General features: G+C 38.5%; 1 protein-coding gene across 1 annotated transcript in view; it reads right to left on the bottom strand.

The window, feature by feature from the left end:
- SRC (SRC proto-oncogene, non-receptor tyrosine kinase) overlaps positions 1-21,279 on the bottom strand; it is a 94,564-nt gene that overhangs the window by 11,807 nt on the left and 61,478 nt on the right. The window contains exons 4-6 of the mRNA XM_070939986.1: positions 17,452-17,469; positions 3,332-3,367; positions 2,057-2,155 (exon numbers count right to left, since the gene is read on the bottom strand). Coding sequence (XP_070796087.1) covers positions 2,057-2,155; positions 3,332-3,367; positions 17,452-17,469 — 153 coding nt within the window. The remainder of the gene's footprint in view (positions 1-2,056; positions 2,156-3,331; positions 3,368-17,451; positions 17,470-21,279) is intronic.

Here is a 21,279-nt window from a genome sequence, read left to right as displayed (position 1 = left end):
AATGTAGACAGTTCCCATGTTCATTTAAATCACTGCAAACATTTCTTGCCGACAGAAGAATCCAATCTTTTCTCCTATAAATATATAGCCTCCAAAGGTTAAAGGTCATGCCAAAATAATTTTAGTCAACAGGAAAGAATGCTGGTATTTTTTCAGCCACATTCTAGATAGCAAAAGTCTAGATTGGCAATGATTAAAAACCTCATTAGATTTCGGCCCCTTAAAAAACATTGCATCATCTGAAAGCAAGATTAATAACAATGTGAGGTTTTGAGAATTTACACATTGTAAGTTATTTTAATTTAATGTGGAAGAATATTAAATGCTATTTTGGGATGGGTAAAGCAGTTTGGGATGGATTAACATCACTGCATTTCTAGGGCCCATATTGTCGCAGTTTATAAGATTCTAAGATCTCAGAATTCAAGTAGGAAATAGCATGCAAACATTGAACTGGCCGCGCTCATTAAATATTCTTATTCTTGAAAAGCTGATGCATTAGGGGTCCTTTTTTGATGTATTAGGAATCCTTTTCTTGGATATGTTGATGTTCCAGCTTCACAGTTTTTCAAATATGTTTTAATCTGATCTAATCACTTTGTACAGCGCACTTAAAGTTTACATTACACTCTAAACCAGGGGTGTCAAACTCGCAGCCCATGTGCTGGATGCATCATGTCCTGGCCATGCCCCCCCCCCCCGGTTTAATGAAGGGGGGAAAAGTTGCAATACATCACATGACGATTTGTCATTGAGAGTTTGACACTCCTGCTCTAAACCTTCCAGTTGGTGTCAGAAGCATTAAACGAGAAAGCAGTAAACACCAAGATGCTGTAAAATACAATAATCTCCACAAGACGTAGTCATTCTGCTACTCTGAAATTAACCATTCATAACTGCATCCAGATGAAAAGCAATAATAATAATACAAAATCAAGACTGACTATCTCATAAGTACAAGATGCTGTGATGATGGCCATTGATTTAGATGACAGTAAAAAGAAACTAAATCAATTTATTATGCCTATCAGCAGGTAGTTTTCTCTCCAGGCAGCATGTCACTAAATGCTGAGGCAACATCATTCCTTTGAAAGAAGGATTTCACAATGCAAAGGCGCACATATGAAAATCTCTCTTCAAATCATTAAAGCAACTACATCTTCTTTCAGACTCATATCTGCTTTGGAAGTTACCCCCAGGTGCCAAATATCTAGGATTCCTCCAGTTCAGCATTCTAGGTTCTCCCTATACAAAACGTTAGTAATAAAATGAAAAACAAAGCACAATTTCCCAGAATCTCTTCAATTTTAGACTTGAAGGGAGAGACCAATAATGTACATATCAGTTCCCTATAACTTGTAAAGGTTCCCTAGATTAATATGCCTGCTAATTTACTATTGAGGACCCAGATTGTTGGGGGCAATATGCTGACTCTGTAAACCACTTAGAGAGGGCTGTAAAGCACTGTGAAGAGGTATATAAGTCTAAGTGCTACTGCTATTTATTTTCAAAACTGACCTAACAAAGTCAGTTTGGAACTCTCCTTCTATGGAGTGCCTTCCCATCACAAATAAGATTAGCAATCTCATTCTTGATATTCAGAAAGTTATATGGTTTTTATGGTTTTTAACAAATGAGTACAGAATATACCTGAGATGGAGGATGGCTTAAACTATCTGATAAATTTTTATCTATCAGCACCTTAGTAAATGCCAGAAAAATGCTAAGCTTCTTGATTATTGCTATTTTCTTTTATTTCTGAAGTACTGGTAAATCAAAATGTGGGAACTCATCTTCTTGAAACACAATGTGTTTTCTGCAACTAAAAATTCTTCCTACCATCTGTAAACACATCATTTGACACTGAAAGTTATCTAGAGAATATATATATTTGTGAACTAGCCGAAAGTCACATACTCAGGAACTCTGTTTAAGAGAATTACAAAATTATTTGAGGGTTGCCCTCAAAAGGTTATAACTAGAATGACTTTGCCAATAATATCTGGCAAAAGCCTTAGCATAATTCTTTTCAATCTAGTTATAATATTTTAATTACTCTTCTGCTTGGATGGAGTCTGAAGGTGCGACGTAGTTACTGGGGATGTAGCCTTTCTGGCCAGTTGTGAGGGAGTGAGCCAGCCACCAATCTCCTTCCCTGGAAAACACAAAGCAAAATAATACATCAGTGAGAATACATTGATCAAATTACCTTCTCTCTCCATCATTATTACCAGTTTACCCCAAATATTTTGCTTCTGTTCCTCCTACCCATTAGCTTAGGCCAAATCTCTATTTGGGGGCACATTCTGTATTAGATGTTGGCCAGAAAACTTCATGAAAGCTCAGACCTCCAGCAGTATTTCCAATCCTGGTGTCCTCTAGAAGTGAGGAGACTAATTCTAGAATTTTCAACCAGCATGACCTTTGGCTAGGATTCTGGGAATTGCAATCCCAAAGTATCTCAAAAGCAGCACATTGTTAAGAGAAAAAGAAAGAAAAGCTCCCAAACAGTTTTGGTTCTTTTCTTGCAATAGACCAATTGTGCTCCTTTGAATTTCTAGAAAATACAAGAAAAGGAGATACGACAAAATTTGGCAGGACTATTTATGGAGATAGCCGAAGCAAAATGATTTTCTACATTCACAGTGATTCAGATCTGCTGGGAGGCAATTCAGGTTTGCAACATGGAAGCTTGAGGCCAAACACATCCCTATACATGAAATAGGATTTTTTTTTTTAAAAAAAATCTTTTTGGAACAAGGCACAGATTGTGGTTTAGCTATCCATTCAATTTCATACATCTTCAAACAATACCACACAGTTCTCCGTGCCATAAATGGAATATAATAACCGTTTTCATTTATGCTTTGAATCATATTCATATTTAAATATGCACTGCATACATGTGAAAATTAATTTGGATGGAATGATGGGTAAGAATACGCAGAACTGACACAGAATAGAAACAGAAAGAAACATCCACTGCCTATTTTGCAACATACCCATTGGCCATCCTGGTTTAGGGAAACAAGAAAATGGCAATGAAATATAAATCAGCCCATTCTAACACTATTTTTAAGACAGGGTCAATGAATGCCTGCTCTAAGTAACAAAGCTCATGGAAGAAATGCATTATTATTATTATTATTATTATTATTATTATTATTATTATTATTATTATTATTATTATGGTTGGTCACACGGTCAGCCAGATGTTTAGACTGGATTTGGCATTTGATTAGTTTGGTTAAGTGACAAACCAACACAAGGTCCTTTTAAATAAGGTGTTTCCTTACTTAAAAGGGAAGGGTCAACGCCCTGTTGAAAATACCTTTGCAGCCCTTTGAATTTGAACCAGATCTGGTTGCTGAAGGAAGCATTGGAAGTCCGTGAAAGCAGAGGTAGGATCAGGAAGGAAATAGGCATACAAACATAAGAAGAGACATTGTGATAATAAAAAGGGCAGGCACAGCCAAAGCAAAGCTTAAATGTGCAACCTCTTAAAGCAGCTGCCAATGATTTAGGCCACTTGCACAGCTTGGGAATTATTGTAATCCCACTCCTTTGGAGAGTACCCGGTGGAGAGAAAGGCTGCCATGGAATAGCGTTAAGAACCCAATATTAATACTCATTTGTGCTGTTCAAAAAAGATGAGAAAGAAGCTGGGGAGAAACATAGAGATAGTCCTTGACTTACGACCACAGTCGAGCCCCAAATTTATGTTACTGAGCGAGACAGTGAGTTTTGCCCCATCTTACGACCTTTCTTGCCACAGAATCACTGCAATCGTTAAGTTAGTAACATGGTTGTTAAGGGAATCTGGCTTCCCCATTGAATTTGCTTGCAAGAGGGCCGCAAAAGGTGATCACGTGATTCCCAGGATACTGCAACCAGCATAAATATGGACCGGTTGCCAAGCGTCCTAATTTTGATCACATGACCATGAGGATGCTGCAAGGATGCTGTAAGTGTGAAAACTGTTTTTTCAATGGCGTTGTAACTTTGAACAGTCTCTAAAGGAACTGTTGTAAGTTGAAGACTACCCTTATGCTGGAGAAAAGGAAACAAGCATGCTTACCCAGAAACCATAAAAACAAACCCCTCTAAATGGATAAACTAAAAAGATCAGCCTTCCTTAGTCTGGGTCCCTTCTGATGTGCTGACTAGAGAATTCAAGGAGTTTAAAGTTTATACATCTGAAGGGTCACAAAGGCTGGGAAGGCAGGTAAGAAACAGAGAAGGCAGCCTGCTTCACATAACCAGCTTGTGTTTGCAGCAGAGTTAACACAATGATGCAGTATCTTCCACAATGCTATTTGTTAGGCAGGGTATAAAAGAAATATGAAATTAATTCATTTTACATATTTCAAGGGTGGCATCATAAAACATTCACTTAAGACCCTTATGAGATGGGGAGCTCGTTGTGAGGTTGTGTACAGGTAGTCCTCGACTTACGACCACAATTGAGCCCAAAATTTCTGTTGCTAAACAAGATAGTTAAGTGAGCTGTGCTCCATTTTATGACATTTTTGGCCACCATTGTTGAGTGATTCATTGCCGTTAAGTGAGTCATGTGGCAGTTAAGTGAAGCTGACTTTCCCCCATTGACTTTGCTTGTTGGAAACCACCTGCGACAGTTACAAATGGTGACCCCATGATCTCGGAACGCTACAACTGTTGTAAATACGCCCAAATTTTAATCACATGATCATGGGGATGCTACAACAGTTGTAAGTGTGAAAAACAGTCATAATTCATTTTTTTTTCAGTGCCATTGTAACTTCAAAGTAAGTCAAGAACCACCTGTATTCCTTTCCTCCTGGAAGGAATTTTCTCCCTGCAAAGATATTTACAAGTAAATGCCTTGTATTGGATTGACTATTATTATAGGGTTTATATTTTTCAACTTCATTTACTGATTACTGTGTTTCTTTGGGCTTTATTTTGATTCTTGTTGTATAACCTCAGAAAAATAAAGATTACTTAGCAGACTAAATGCAGAAGTTATCAATATCTTAACAGCTCCTGCCATCCCTTAAGGCGTAACATTGTTTTCACACATGGTGAAATCCAGTAGCAGTAATATCCAGTCCTTACAGAAACAGGTTAACAAATTTAGATTGGGAAAGTGCTTAAAGGCCACTTCTTCTCTCTACTAGTGAAAGTGTCACATTAAATAAAATTTGCAATGCATCTTAGAAAGCATTAGGGTTAAAAAAAGAAAGTATTGGCCTTGAGATCAGCACCGCAAAATCCCAATAGAAGAATTCAGTATCTGATTTGTACTCCAGACCCAGTAAAAACGGAGCAAAATGAGAATAAAACTTTAAATATCCAGACAAGCTTCAACCACAATTTGCTATGCTCCCAAGAGTGAACTAGGTGAAAGGTGAGGAACGCAGCCAGGACTCCCTCCAGGACTTCATTCTGCTCCTGGCTCTGCGTGACCCAGCCAACAAGCATTCACAGAATGTCCAGGTGCCTTGGAATAACCTTTGGAATGGCCTTATCATGCAGAATCGCCCCGAGACAGCCACTAGCATAAGGGCACCGGTGCAAATATTCAGTCTAATCCTTCACAAATCCCTGGGAATCACAACATTGGCTTATAAATTCAAATTTATCGGAGATTTCCAAAGGCTTGGGAGGTTTACTGTCTGCATCCATGTCAATCCACCCAGTTGTGTTCTTAAAATACATTCTAGGAAGAATTACAGAACTTTTGAGAGATTTTTTTTTTTGCATGTTTTCCCCTGGTGTTTTTCTGGTGCAAACTAAATAGCAGCTGGAAAGTGTGTTACTTAACACTGATAGTAGAATTATATGCAGCATCTATATAGTTACTGTGATATTTTAAATCAGGCCTGTCAAACTGGTGGCCCACCGGCCAGATGCATCACACACAGGCCATGCCCACCCCAGCTCCACAAAGGCAAAAAAAGCCACATGATGCGATCGAGTTTGACACCTGTGTTTTAAATCAAACTTAGCATTAACCATGGTCTATACCAGGGTCAATATAACAATTAACAGAAATGTATGGGTCCTTTTTCTTCTATACCTGGCATGTTAGTCTTAATTGCATTGGCAGTTAGCTACCACTGCTTTTATTGTTGTTTGCTTGTTTCATGTTTTATTAATTCTTCGAGGAAAAGGAGGAGGTAACTGACTGGGCAAAGCCTATTAATAAGATAGCAAAAAATTGCTATTATGCATTACATACTAACATGTTGTGATTGAAGCAGAAGGATTTTAAAAAGGCAAATTTGAGGGGAATGTCAGTTACCTCGCAGATGTTCTGCTATTTGAGGTGTCAGAATTTAGAAGGATCTCCATGCAAAGAATCTAGTCAAAAAGTCAAAGAAGTCAAAAAAGTCAAAACGAGTCAAAAAGAGGGCTGTGAAAATATTTACAGTCCCCTCACATCCTGGACATAAACTGTTTCAACTCCTACCCTCAAAACAACGCTACAGAGCACTGCACACCAGAACAACTAGGCACAAGAACAGTTTTTCCCCGAATGCCATCACCCTGCTAAACAAATAATTCCCTCAACACTGTTAAACTATTTACTAAGTCTGCACTACTGTTAATCTTCTCATCGTTCCCACCACCCATCTCCTTCCACTTATGACTGTATGACTGTAACTTTGTTGCTTGTATCCTTACGATTTATATTGATATTGTTTCCTGATTGCTTATTTGTACCCTATGACTATCATTAAGTGTTGTATCTTATGATTCTTGATAAATCTATCTTTTCTTTTATCTACACTGAGAGCATATGCACCAAGACAAATTCCTTGTGTGTCCAATCACACTTGGCCAATAAAAAATTCTATTCTATTCTATTCTATTCTATTCTATTCTATTCTATTCTATTCTATTCTATTCTATTCTATTCTATTCTATTCTATTCCTATTCCTATTCCTATTCCTATTCCTATTCCTATTCCTATTCCATTCCACTCTTAAAATAGGGTTCTGGATGCCAATTAGGATGGGTCCTTGCTGGAGGTAGGAAGCACAATGTTAAAGCATTCATAAGAACTACTCCATTCTGCTTAATCCTGTCCTCTATGTGTTGATCCTTTATTTAAGGAGTCTTTTATCTGGAAATGTCAGGAACAGGAAAATTACAGGTAGTCTTCGACTTACAGCAGTTCACTTAGTGACCGTTCAAAGTTACAAGAGTACTGAGAAAAGTGAGTTATGGCCGTTTTTCACATTTACAACCATTGCAGCATCCCCATAATCATGTGATCAAAATTCAGATGCTTGGCAACTGGTTCATATTTATGACTTTTGTAGTGTCCTGAGATCCCTTTTATGACCATCTCACAAGCAAAGTCAATGGGGAAGCCAGATTCACTTAACAACCATGTTACTAATTTAAGAACTGCAGTGATTCACTTAACAACTGTGGCAAGAAACGTTGTAAAATGGGGCAAAGTTTACTTAACAAATGTCTCACTTAGCAACAGAAATTTGAGGCTCATTGGTGGTAGTAAGTTGAGGACTACCTGTATTATGCACAATGGAGCTCTGTTCCTCTCCTTTACTCTTCTCCCACACACTTTTGATATATTTTGGAATGCTGATTAGCTGAACACACATGGGAGAACACAACAGTCATTCAAATACGATAACACTGAAAAATATCCCAAGAGGAGAGAGGAGAAGGATAGGGTGTTATATAAGGAGTAATTATGGATGAAACAACAGATTTCTCTTAGCTATTTTAACTATTGTGAGGTGATGGCCACAATGGGAATAAAGCAGGGGTGCAAGTCAGCAGGTTCTGACAGGTTCTGGAGAACCGGTAGCAGAAATTTTGAGTAGTTCAGAGAACCGGTAGTGGAAATTTTGAGTAGTTCGGAGAATCAGCAAATACACCTCTGGTTGGCCCCAGAGTGGGGTGGGAATGGAGATTTTGCAGTATCTTTCCCCTGCCATGCCCACCAAGCCACACCACGCTCACCAAGCCACACCCACAGAATCAGTAGTAAAAAAATTTGAATTCCACCACTGGAATAAAGGCTTTTCATCATAATCAGTAGAGTAATATTGCTTTAAAAACTTTAATTTTCATACTGGGAGCAATACATGAACTTGTGCTTTTCCCCTACAAACAAAATAAAACAAAAATCAGGATTGCCCCAATTATCAGAGGTTTAGTCCAACCTGATGCTGAAATGACAAAGTATGGGCTGTGATGGCAAATGCAAGTGCTGTCCATTTGTACTTGTATTGTGATGATTGATGGAAAGATTTAAGGGGTAGAGTTTGTGTCACAATGTCACAACAGATTTGGTCACTTGATCTCTCACTCAGATATCTACGTTTATTATAGAAAATTAACCCTAAGAACTATTTCTCCCTGAAAGGCCAGAGGAAAAAGGATAGTCTTAATGTGCAATTAAAAAGCAACAGCACCAACCAACATTTGTTATGACATACTATATAACACTATTTTGAATTTTCCGATTTAGACAGCAAAATATTTTAAACTACTTTTGGCAAAATACTGAAAAAACAGTGTTAAAAGCAGATGTTCAGGCTCCAAAGAACCCTAGACACCAATGCAACAGCTGCTAACAAAGACTATTTTAAGTTATTTCTGTAGAACAACTAGAATGTCCAGCTGATGGCAGCATCTAATGGATCTTGTAGTTACATTGGCCACCAGGATGCATTACATTTCTAGTTTTATCTTTATTGGGAATCGTCAGACATAGCCAGATATTATACTGTGGGTTCAAACATTCTATTGGAAATTGAACTCACAGACCTTCACACTTTTGGATAACTATTTATAATATTTAGGACGTATCCAGCTCCTGATGTTCAATAGCTGCAGAAGGAATATCTACAAGACTTCAGAACAGCTTTTGTTAAATTCTCAGAAGAACTTAGGATGCTGAAAAAAACTAAGTTGTTTGGACTGGTTTGTTTTGGATTCTGTTGTGGCCCATCAGCGGCCTGTGCAGCTAGTAGCTGATTCCGACAGCAAGGAGGCTGGAGAAGAGGTGGGGATTCAGCCAGAGCCTTCAGAACCTCCAGAACCTCCTATAAGTGAAGAGGAAGAAGAGGAGGAGCCTCTTCTCGATGCACGGGCGCGCAGAGCTGCCAAAAGGCAGGAGTGGCTCCTCAGGAGGAGGTCTCCTCGAAAGTAAGGCTTGGGGCTAATTGTCCATTCCCTTAGCCTATTTAAGGAAGGATGACGATTGAGGCAATTTGCAGGGAAAAACTTCGTTCACTCTCCTTCGTGTCTTGATCTTAGTTCTCTTATCAGTTTCCGGCAAATTGCTTCTGGGCTTTCTGCCCAGAACCACAGTAAGATTACGATTATTTATTCTTTGGATTCTTGTAGGCTGTTAAGAAAGTTAATTAACAGCCTTTGTATGAAAAAGACTGATTTAATTTAGTAAACTAAGGTTTGTACAGACTTTGTGTGTGCTGCGTTCTTTGGGGTCCATAGCTGGGGCAGAACAGATTCAGAGACTACCAGGATTCAGACCACTAGGTGTGTAATCTAGATTGGGAAATTGGGCAGCCACCCTGAAAGAAGACAAAGGCAAGATACCTCTGTACTGTTGCCAAGAAAATACCACTTAGGTGTTCACATAGTCTCTTTTGTGACATTTTGATTTCTGGTCATCATTTTTATATAGAGGCTTGGTAAAGATTCAACTAGCCATTGAAAGGTGCGGTTTCAGGTTACAGTATGGATGGAAGGTGGGAGTTGCATATTTGCAATATCCTTCAAGTGCAAAGTCATAGTGCAATAATGACAAAGTGGATGTGCTCATGTGATAAAACAAGAGTTCCAGGTCTGCAAAATCACACTTAAGCTACATGCTGCTCAGAGTACCAATAGCCAAGAGAATTTACTAGTTGAGCTTTCATCCTCAAGTGACAATAAATGTTAGCTACACCCTCACAACCCTATGCTGATCAGTTTCCTCTAGTCAAATGGCCTCCAGATGTGCTGGTTGAACATCTATGGCAGGCCTGTCAAACTGGCAGCCTGCAGGCCGGATGTGTCACATGCAGGCCACACCCACCCCAGCTCCATGAAGGCAAAAAATGTTGTAATATGTCACGATATGTCAGTGACACAATCGAGTTTGGCACTCGTGATCTATGGGAATTAAAGTCCAACATTGTTATGTCAACAAAAGAAGGATCCTTGTTTTTAATAATCACATATTGCTGTTTCCTACAGTTTCTTATAATAGAAATTTAACTTAAGGAAAGAGCTACTCAGCTATGATGAATATTTCAAATTCATATTTCTCCACCTTATTAAAAGCAGTGTGTGTGAAGACCTTTAAGTTGGTATTGTTTACATCTCCACTTAAACATTTAATTTACAGTTAAACAGATTGCCTTGCTAATTGTGCCAGTATTCAATTTATGACTTCAGCTCCATTGCATGGCGCAATGAAATTATACCTCCACCTCTGGGAAGAAAGACTTGTTGGGAAGGTATAGCAAAACAGCCCAGTATGCCTAGAGAAACTCATCCATTAAAGGAAGTTGTCTATTTTTTCCCCTCTTTCCATACACAGGCTCTCAAAGCTCAAGCCCAAGAAAATTCTTGAAATTGAGGCAGAAGTAGGAGGAATTGAATCAGAGACTCCAAATAGTATTCACTTGAGAAGAAAACCTGAAGATAATTCCCTGCATATTAGAAACGGAGCAGATGTTCTCCTTCTGATCGTGGCTTATCAGTGTCTGTCTGATTTTCCCACAGGGAGAAACTAATTTTTATGCTTTTTATAAAAAGAAGAATTTTCCTCTAACATAATCTTTAGGGAGTATATCAAAAGATCACAAACTTCTAAGAACAAGTGTGCAAGATAATATCACTTAGGAGAAGGAGATATGGAAAAGATAAATTTACCTAAATGAACTGGAAGGCCTAGGTTCAAAGCCCTTTTCAAATGTAATAGAGGTTAGGGGCCTCTGAGTCAGTTGCATCCTTTCTGAGCATAACCTACTTTGCAGGATTTCCCTGAGGATAAAATGTGTAGAATGAAAAGAAAAATATTCAACTTGTCTTTTGCTCTCTAAGGAAGGATGGAGACACAAATGGGATAAATAAAATAAGTTTTGCAGAAGGTATAATCAACTCCACTAACCCACCTATCTTGGGAAACAGTATAGGAAGCAAAGATCCAATAGAATATTGGGGATATAATCAGATAATGCCTTCAAAACACAGGAAATGTTACAGCAAAGATTATAGCCTTTGCAAATACAGTGGTCCCTTGGTATTCAACTGCTTTGAAACTCATTGTATCTTGTAGCCAATGCATTTTGACGTGAAAATTTTATCCTAATACTCATCATTTGTTTGATACTCAACACACAAGCTGGCACTTGTCAGTGTTGGCTACCTTGTGACTCACTACATCAGGGGTGTCAAACTCACGGCCTGCGGGCTAACTGCATCACGTGCTGGCCACCCCCACCCCTGTTTTAGCGAAGGGGGGAAAAGTTGTGATATGTCATTGCGAGTTTGACACCCCTGCACTACATTATTCCTTGTGGGAAAATTTTGTTTGGTATTCGTCATTTTTGGTACTCATCGCACCTCACAGAACCAATTAATGACGAATACCAAGGTACCACTGTACTGCAAACATTCTCACACAAAATATAATAAACTTCTACTTTCTGATTCTTCACAGAGCCCCATTAGAGTTATTGAGTTTCAAATATAGAAACATGGTTTCAGGAGAAGAATTGAAGCCTCTTGCTATTTAAAGCAATTCGATCCTGGAAACAGTTATCTTTTTGAGATGATATCCCTTTGGACTTCTTCAATTCAGCATAGGATGGACTTTGTGTTTCCCAAATCTTACTAGACAGTCTGAACTACCCTTTCCAGAATTTTCTACCAGCACTGGATTTCTGTCAGCACTGGAATCTTACGGAATCATGGAACTTAATAAAATGCAGGGCTGAACTTAGGCACATATGCAGCTCTCACTGCACTTATTTTTCAGCTCAGAAAGATATTTGTAATAGACAAAGTAGAATCACTGAGGCATGACATAATAATATATATTATATAAATATGGTGTGATCTCAGAAAAAGTGCCTAGCTAGCAAACATTTGCCATAACATGGCCATATTTTCAGATAAAAGTCTGTTTAGATAGCAGCCCTGACAAATACACTTGAGATGATGTTTTGTCAGTTACCACTTATAGACTATCAGGTGCTTTTCTAAGTTCTCCTTCTAGTCCCCTTTATTTAAGCTAAATAACATGGAAATAGCAAAAGAGCAGAAAAACAAATGTGGAAATGGAAAGCAAAGGAAAATTTTGAGCCTCAGGAAACTCCCCAAATTTCAGCCGCTCTAACATGGAACAGGAAAGTATTTCTTGGAAGACATTATGACATGGAATAAATGTAAGGTAAAAGAGGAAGAGGAGAGGATGATAGAACTATCTTCAGCTTGTTTTGAACCCATAATCTGCTTCCAGTCTGATAACTACATAGAATGTGGAAAATTTCCTGCGTCTAACTACTTTTCCATCCATTCCAGTGGAATGATTTAACAAGATGACATATGAATCTCTATTTTGAAATTAATTAGAGAATTCACATGGACAGCTGGCTGTGGTTTGGCTTAAACCTTTATTTTACTTTTTTAAGAATGAGGGAGCTACAGATAATTGGATGCCAATTCTTTTGAAATATGAGTGTTCCAGCAGAAGACAATATTTCTAGCTTAGGGTAGTGACGTTGTTAGTGCTCTTTGAGCTTGGTTGCTTGCTTCAGATGTTTTATTACCCCGAAAACCCATAATCAGTTTGAGGAAGTGGGGTGTTTGCTTCTCTCTTTACACAGAGTAGCTTGCCCTGAGCATATTTGTGGAGGTATGGTTTGCTCCTTGGTGGACTTTGATTAGGGAATTATTTTCTGCTTGATTCACCTGCTCGGGTGTTAATCCCTGCTTATCTGGATGTTGGCTGCTAGAGAGGATGTGTTGTGGTCTTTTTGTTTCCTTCTTAGCTTTTTAATTGTATTTTTAATTGTGTGCAAATATGGTTTATCTGTCTGTTGGTGACTGATTTGTCTAAATGCCTTCCGTGAATTCCCTACTGTTTTTGCATTTAGCTCAGTGTAGGATGTTCACAGTTTCTCAACTGAAAATGCGTTGAGTGTATGAGTCTAAATCGGTATGTCTCAAAGTGAAAAGTTTTTTAAGTACACTAATAAGAACACAAATCAGCTGTCAAAATTGAGAAATATCAGCCATGCCAAATTTCAAGAGGTTTTGAATGTCAGCTTCTTTAAAAGCCAGGCACTAATTATAATGGATGTATAATAGAGAATTGTTTGTGTTGTTGCCATTACCCTGATGACAATTATTGTTTTTAAGAGAAGCAAATATTATTATCTCTTATCAAATCATGTAATCACACCAATATTCAAGAGACTTTAAAATGCTTTCCACCCCTTTGCCTACATCTGCTTAAGTCCTGGGGTTAACTATAACATAGTGATGAAATCTTGCTGCTCCTTCAACACAACGTGCCAATGGAATGTGCTTTTTCTTTTGGAAATTTCCTCCCTCTGCAATACGTTGCTAGACAGAAGGCCAAGCACCATAGCCATCCAAGAAATTGCAGTTCATTACTGCCACAATATCACTGTGAGAACCCAGCATTTATCCGCAGTTCCAACAGTGAAGTGATATTGGATACTGTCGACTATATGGCTTAAAATTCATTTCCCTCCTACAGGCTTCACAACAATGCCATTTAAAGGAAAACTCATCTTCTTGTGATGGCTGTTTTTTTTCTCGGCATTATTTATATTAGCAGTAGCATATCAACTGTATTTCATGACATTTAATCCAAGTAGGGGAAAAAACCCACACAATTGCTTTACAATTTAAAAAAACTGTAAGAGTTTCCAGTGAAAACAGGTTTTTTTTAAATAAAAGAAAATGAAGGTTTAGAAATGTAACAGTGATGTTTTACATTCGAGGTTTGAGAGGACTGCAAAATGCAAGATTTGCCCAGTAGCTTGGCAAGGTTGGCTGGTAAAAGGCAAATGGCTCCCATAGTTCACTTTTGAGGGATTCATCAGTAGGACAACAGCTAAACAATGAGACTAGTCAGACATTTTTTGTAAGAGATCTTGTATAACTTCCCGAGAGATCAACAGAATCTACATCTCCTTTATGTCTGTCTCAATGGTGCTTAAACTTAGTTGCAATTTTGATTTATATTGCATGAATAGCATTTATAGGGAAGACTGTTGACCAGAGGTGATATTCAGCAAGTTCTGACCAATTCTGGAGAACCGGTAGTGGAAATTTTGAATAGTTCGGAGAACCAGTAAGTATCACCTCTGACTGGCCCTACCCCCATCTATTCTCTGCCTCCCGAGTCCCAGCTGATCTGGAGGAAATGGAGATTTCGCAGTAACCTTCCTCTGGAGTGGGGAGGGAATGGAAACTCTGCAGATTTTAACCATCTAACTGGGATCAACTAGTTTTTTCCACACTATGATATTGTGCACACACTCATTGGAACTTTCTATTTGTTCTGACTTCATATGTTCCTGACCTGAGTTCTTAATGGATTTGAACATTCCTCTTAAGTTCAAATGACCCTTCAGAACTGAAGAAGCTTCTTGGATGAGAAGTGGAACATTTTCAAAGGAAAAAAAAAAACTAAGGAAGTCCAGTTGCGTTTTGGAAAAAGCATCTTTGGGACAAGCATGACCTGGATGATTGAGAATCTCCATAGACATTCAGATGATCTTTTTCCAACCAGTGTAAGCAAGAAATATTCAGAGCTTTATTTTATTTGCGGCATCCATATACATATTGCCAAAGTCATAGGATGTTTTTTTAAAAAAAATTCCTGTTATATTACTATTTCAGAATAGTAATGCTGCAAGAGAAACTTTATCTGTGAACTTGTTTTGAGCTTGACGTTGTCGGCTATTAAAATGTTTTTCTTCAGTCTTAAGAAATATCATCATAAAAAAAAACAAGAAAAGAAGGCCAAGGCCACGTAAAGTCAAGATTTATATTTATGGTTGGGACAATCAGCATATTTTCTGAATTAAAAAAAAAACTTTTCAGCCTCCATACTTAAAAGTTCCAACAGACACCTTATCAAGGTGTGTGTGTGTGTGTGTGTGTGTGTGTGTGTGTGTGTGCGCGTGCGTAGGCAGTATTTTTTTCCTTCTGTGGTATACTACATGGCTGTACACCAAATTTATAGATAGAGGGCATGCAGCTGGGTCAGTGGGAAGAATCTCAAAAGATGAAAAAAGCAGGTGTTTGTCAGAAAAAAGATAAGCCACTAATACTTTCATTCCCTGGGGAAAAATGCAAAAATAGCACTTTTTATTTGGCTTCTTTTTAACCAATTACTTGGTTACAGAGCATGCAGATGTTTATAGCACCAAATAAGGAAGTAAAAATAGGAAAGGGGTAAATGAAATTGTATAGTATGTAATACAGACTTGGGAGTGTTTTCATCTTGGGGGTCTTTGCTTAGTTAGCTCAGATAAGTAACCATTAGTAACCTTGACTATCACTAAGTGTTGTATCTTTTTATTAGTGATGAATGTATTTTATTCTCCTTATGTACAATGAGAGCTTACGCACGGAAGACAAATTCCTTGTGTGTCCAATCACAATTGGTCAATAAAGAATTCTGTTCTATTCTATTCTATTCTATTCTATTCTATTCTATTCTATTCTATTCTATTCTATTCTATTCTATTCTATTCTATTCTATTCTATTCTATTCCATTCCATTCCATTCCATTCCATTCCATTCCATTCCATTCTATTATTCTGTAACAACACAAGAAGGATGCTCCCTCCCTCCTCCCACTGACATACAGGTAGACCTCAAGTTACAACTTAAGTGCTCATGACAGCCATAAATTGTGCTGGATGTAAATTAGGTCTCACCCACATGATCAACCTGATTATGTCATTTCTGGGTGATCTTTAAGCAACCACCATGCTCATTAAGTAAATGCTGCAGTCATTAAGTGAACCCATGGTTTGCTACGGGCTGGTTTTGCCAAAAAAACAAAAGTAAATGCTGGCTTTCGGCAAAATGTTGTAAAACACACTGTGGGATGCTACAAGTGGCCATAAATGCATGCCAGTCATGTGAACACCAGGGGGGCAGTCATTGGCATTTCAAATCTGGATCATAAGTAACCCCCAGAGAGGCCCATTGTAACTTTGGATTGTCGCTAAGGCAACTGGCTGTAAGTCAAAGACTACCTGTACCTCAAAACCCAACCCATAGGTTCTAGACTATCCCACCAACATTGCTGAACAGTACACACATTCAGAGAGAAAGCCTAGCAATGCAGTCAGGAAAGCAGATGCAGCATGATGCGTCTTGAACCAAGCCATGCCATTCAGACTACAGAGACAGGAGCAAGCATTGTATTTTTCAGCTGCAACCTATAGAGGTCACCTGCAGAGCAAAAACAAATGTAGTTCGGCTCCCTAATAATTCATTGAGTAGGGAATTTCTATGCAGTCATTCCTTATGCCAGAAAAACAAAACTTTTCACTTTAAAAATAATAATAATACAGTAGAGTAATGCAGAATCTGTTTTATCTGTAGAGGAACCAAGGAATTAAAATTACAGAAATACCAACTCTCCTTTAATAAAAAAAGCAATATTCAAGTTCTTCTGGTGTTTCTTGTGTATAATAGGAGGGAGGTACAGAAAACCCCAGACCCCACCTCTATTTTACACACACACACACACACACACACACACACACACACACACAGAGGAAATGTCATTACCACATCTATATCCATATCAGTTTTCATCTTTGATGTAAATTATTGGAACCAATTCAAGCTTTGTTGGACTACTTCCATTCATGGCTGAAACAAATGTCTGCTTGCTACGTTAGAAGTGTACAAACACACAAACAGTCTAGAATATATTAATCCATTCACTCGGAAATTGACAGATCCAATTTTGTGTATTTCCTTTCATTAAACTACATGAAAAATTATACACAACTATACTAAATGTCTTGGCTTGCAGAGGAATATTCAATACTGTTTGTTTATGTGACGTGAAACCCAGTTTTTCTTTTCGCTCTCAAAATATTTAAGTTGATGCTCATGATTTCCCTCAATTACCACATATTTGCCACATTCTTGTTTGAAACCGTAAGAATACCCGAAGGCCAGAGCTCATTGGGAACTGTGTTTCAAAAATGCATAATTTGTTGGGATACAAGAAGAAAGAACTCATAAAACCAATATCATATAAAAATAAAAGGCTAGGATTTACGCATAATTTACAAAATCAAGCAACTTAAATAGTCCTGAACATTCAATCCTTTTTCCATACTGCAGACATGAAAACATTGGTTAGTACTTTCCCCCCCAATATCAAAGAAAAGATACACACCTGACATCCACTTTTCGCCTAAATGAAAGCATGTGGAACAGGATAAAAGAGAATGAAAGACAAACAGACAGAGTTTAGATTAGATCAGAAGAAGTGCAGTTTTGGAACAGTATTGAAAGTGAGAACAGTAGATTGGACTGATCATTTCCCTTTTCTTTAGTAGAAACAAGGCATTTCATAGTGGACATCTCTCTCCCACCCACTTTCAATGCAGATCTAGAAAGTTTTGAAATTGCTTCCTTCAAGAAGAGACAGCTTCATCCCAATTTCACAGTGACAATCCAGAAAAAAACAACAGAAAAGTAGGAGAACATGACAGACATGTGAAACAATGTTTATGTACAACTTATGTACCAAGCCGAGGTGGCGCAGTGGTTAAAGTGCAGTACTGCAGCTACTTCAGCTGACTGCTAGTTCAGCAGATCAGCGGATCAAATCTCACTGGCTCAAGGTTGACTCAGCCTTCCATCCTTCCGAGGTGGGTAAAATGAGGACTCAGATTGTTAGGGGGCAATATGCTATTTAGTATACTGTCTTTGGTGTAAGCCTCCCAGAGTCCTCAGAGAGTGGGAGGCATAGAAATATGACTAATAATAATAATAACTGGCTGCCAATATTGAAGGTGTTTCTTGACATTTTTCATTTCCTTTTCTTCTTTTGCAGGTGTGGATGAATGACGTGTCTCCATGGTACAAAGTGGGACTTTGTTTATATTGGGGTGTGTTGTTTGTTTGTTTTTACAGTAGAGCCAGGACATCTCAAAATAGGAGAGGATTGCTCCCTGATGCTTCAGCTGAGGTATAAGAATTCAATATATTTCTTTAATAAAGGAAAACATGGAAGTTCTTTTGGCAACTCTACAGATGTTCTGAAGGGAGGGGTGATGCATTATGTCCAAGAGTTTGAAGGGGTTGTACTTCTTGTGAAATGGGTTATAATTTTCCATGGAATAGGCTTATTCTATATTTAACCTAGCCTGATTCAGGTCTGGAGACTATAGTTGTTAGAATTAGATTAGAATTAGAATTAGAATTTTTTATTGGCCAAATGTGATTGGACACACAAGGAATTTGTCTTGGTGCATATGCTCTCAGTGTACATAAAAGAAATATAGTTGCTGAAGCTTTCAAGCCCAAGCTGGGCTGTTTTAACAGTTATTGTAAGACTGTCTGAGACCGTCTGAGACTCTTCTCATGCAGATCTTGATGACACATCTAACATTTAGTTTGTGTCATTCTTTCTCTAGCTTGATATTGCAGTTGTAGCCAAAGGAAGAAACAATTGTTTCCTGGCCCTGCTGAAAGACATAAAATTTGAGTCCAGGTTCAGACTGATGGGAAGAAGACCATGTCTCTCACCTTGAAGCAGACTTCTGATAGCCACCGCTTGAGAGTATTTCTCACCTTTGCAGATGGTGGTAAAGTTCCCTTTTAGTCCTTAGTTTCAAGACATCATTCAGGCCCTCTCCAAATACTTTGCCACTACTGAATGGACCTGATAGAAGGACTGACTTTGATTCTGAGTGCATGTTGCAGTGTCTCAATGAAAGTTTTCCCCTAATGGCCACATTGGCTACTATGCCTCTGGCTGAAAAATGGATTTTACCCAGGTTAGTCTCCACAATAAGAGAGATAGACCCGACTATGGGTCCTATCTATGACCTGTGTGGGCTAAGCAAGATTAAGTGTTTGGTCCATAATATAGAGGCCATAAACTAGATTAATGCTATAGCTCATCTGGCCTTGCAAAATCTCAATTTTGATGTCCTGTTAATGAGGTGTTCTCCCCATCTTTATTTACTGTACATTTATTTACATGTATTGATTCATTTATTTATCATATTTCCTAACCACCCATCTCCTTCAAAGTTGGCCCTGAGGTCAGAATTACCATAGGAATGGACACCACTATGGGAGTGTTAGGAAATTGATGGTGAACCTTTTCGACACCGAGTGCCAAAAAGGTCGCGCGGAAACGTTGCACGCATGTGCTTGTCGGGGCTGCACTCTGGAAAAGCTGACCTTCCGGGTTCTAGTGTGCATGCGTGCCCGATGATCACCTGGCCGGCACACATGAGCAGGCTGGTTTTCAGCACTGCCATGCATGCGAAGGGATCACGCTCTAGAAAAGCCGAACTTCCGAGTTCTGGTGCACATGCGCACCCAACAATCAGCTGGCCGGCACACATGCGTAAACCAGTTTTCGGCACTGCTGCACGCGTGAAGGACAGCTGATCGTCACGTGCACAGGCAAGGCCAGGTGACATGGCTTTGTGTGCCACTTTGGGCACACGTGCCATAGGTTCGCCATAGACATAGATGGTCTATGACCATCTGTATGTCTGTTTTGCAGCCACCCCTGCAAAACAAGCACAGTTCATGGGCTGATGGAGGTCTCCTGGTGGAAGTGAAATGAAAAAAGGAGGCATGTTAATGGTACCATTGGAAGCCTCTCTCCTCCCTCATTTCCAGTCTGAGAGAATTCCTCTGATTTAATCCACAGACAACAAGCTATTGAACATGAACTTGTTTGCCATGTAGTTTGTAATATGAAGCCTTAAAGAAAACAGGTAAATAAAAATGGCACAGAAAGGAAGTAAAAAGAGAATATGAGTTGGTTCAAAACTGGGATGGAGCTATTCCCTTTCACAGGAAACAATATCGGAACTTTCAAGGCCTACCTCCAGAAAAAAGTGGGTAATATTAACAATGGAATGCTCCAGCTTCACATGACAGGTAGTCCTTGATTTACAACCAAAACTGGGACCAGAACGATCATTGGTAAGCAAAGTGGTCATTAATTGAATTGTGTCTGATTTTACAACTTTTTTTTTTTTTTGCCATGGAAGTTAAATGAATCACCACAGTCGGTAAGTGAATCACAGGGTCATTAAGCAAATTCTTCATCCCATATTAACCTTGCTTGTTGGAAACTGATTGGAAAGATCGCAAATGGTGATCATGCGACCCCAGGAGGGTGCAACTGTCACAAATACATGCCAGTTGCCAAGCGCCCGGATTTTGATTATATAACAGCAGGGATGCTGTGATGGTAATAAGTTTGAGGGTCAGTCATGTCACTTTTTTCAGCACCATTGTAACTTTGTACAGTTGCTAAATGAATGATTGCATGCTGAGGACTACTTGTAGATACATCCAGAAAAAAACAAAACAAAGAATCCTAAAACTGATTTTAAATTATACACCTAGGAACTGCAGAGTGCCTTCAAAAACCTAATACAGTACAAGTCTCTATTCTTCCATTTGGTGTGATTGAAATTAAAGCATTAAAGCAACTCTAATTGAAATTAAAGCATTCCCACTAAATATCACTAAATGAAAATTCACTGCCTACCTTAGTTCTCCCATTTCTTAGCTTCATTCCTTCTTATTTCAGTGCTATTAATCATCTTCATACAATAATAACAAACCAAACATCCAATGTAGACAAATTTTGGCTATTAACTAAAATCCTAGTAGCTTTCAATGTGGGCATTGTGGAAAGAACTGCAACACAGCACTTAAAATAGAGAAGTATACAATGCTCTCTTTACAAGAGAGAAGGGAATTAATTAACCGACTGTCTTTTTTGTTGTTCAAAGTAACTTTAAGAAAGAAAGGAGGAAGGTTTCAAGCAGAAGTTCAGATCGGTTACAGGGCACATGAAATCTTTAGACAGAGGAGTAATGAATGAGAAATATTTCCAACAAGGAAGCAGAACGAGGGACCAACATCTGTATCTACCTGTTCAATTAAATAGCAAATGGTACCACTAATTGGTCATAACATGTTTTAAATAAACTGTATCCTCTTCAGTCTTTATCCTGCC

Source organism: Pituophis catenifer, unplaced genomic scaffold (assembly GCF_029215685.1).
Source record: "Pituophis catenifer annectens isolate HBS135680 unplaced genomic scaffold, rPitCat1.0.hap2 SCAF_3, whole genome shotgun sequence".
Lineage (NCBI taxonomy): Eukaryota > Metazoa > Chordata > Lepidosauria > Squamata > Colubridae > Pituophis > Pituophis catenifer.
The sequence above is the reverse complement of the archived record's forward strand: the minus strand, read 5'-3'. Positions and strand labels throughout refer to the sequence as shown.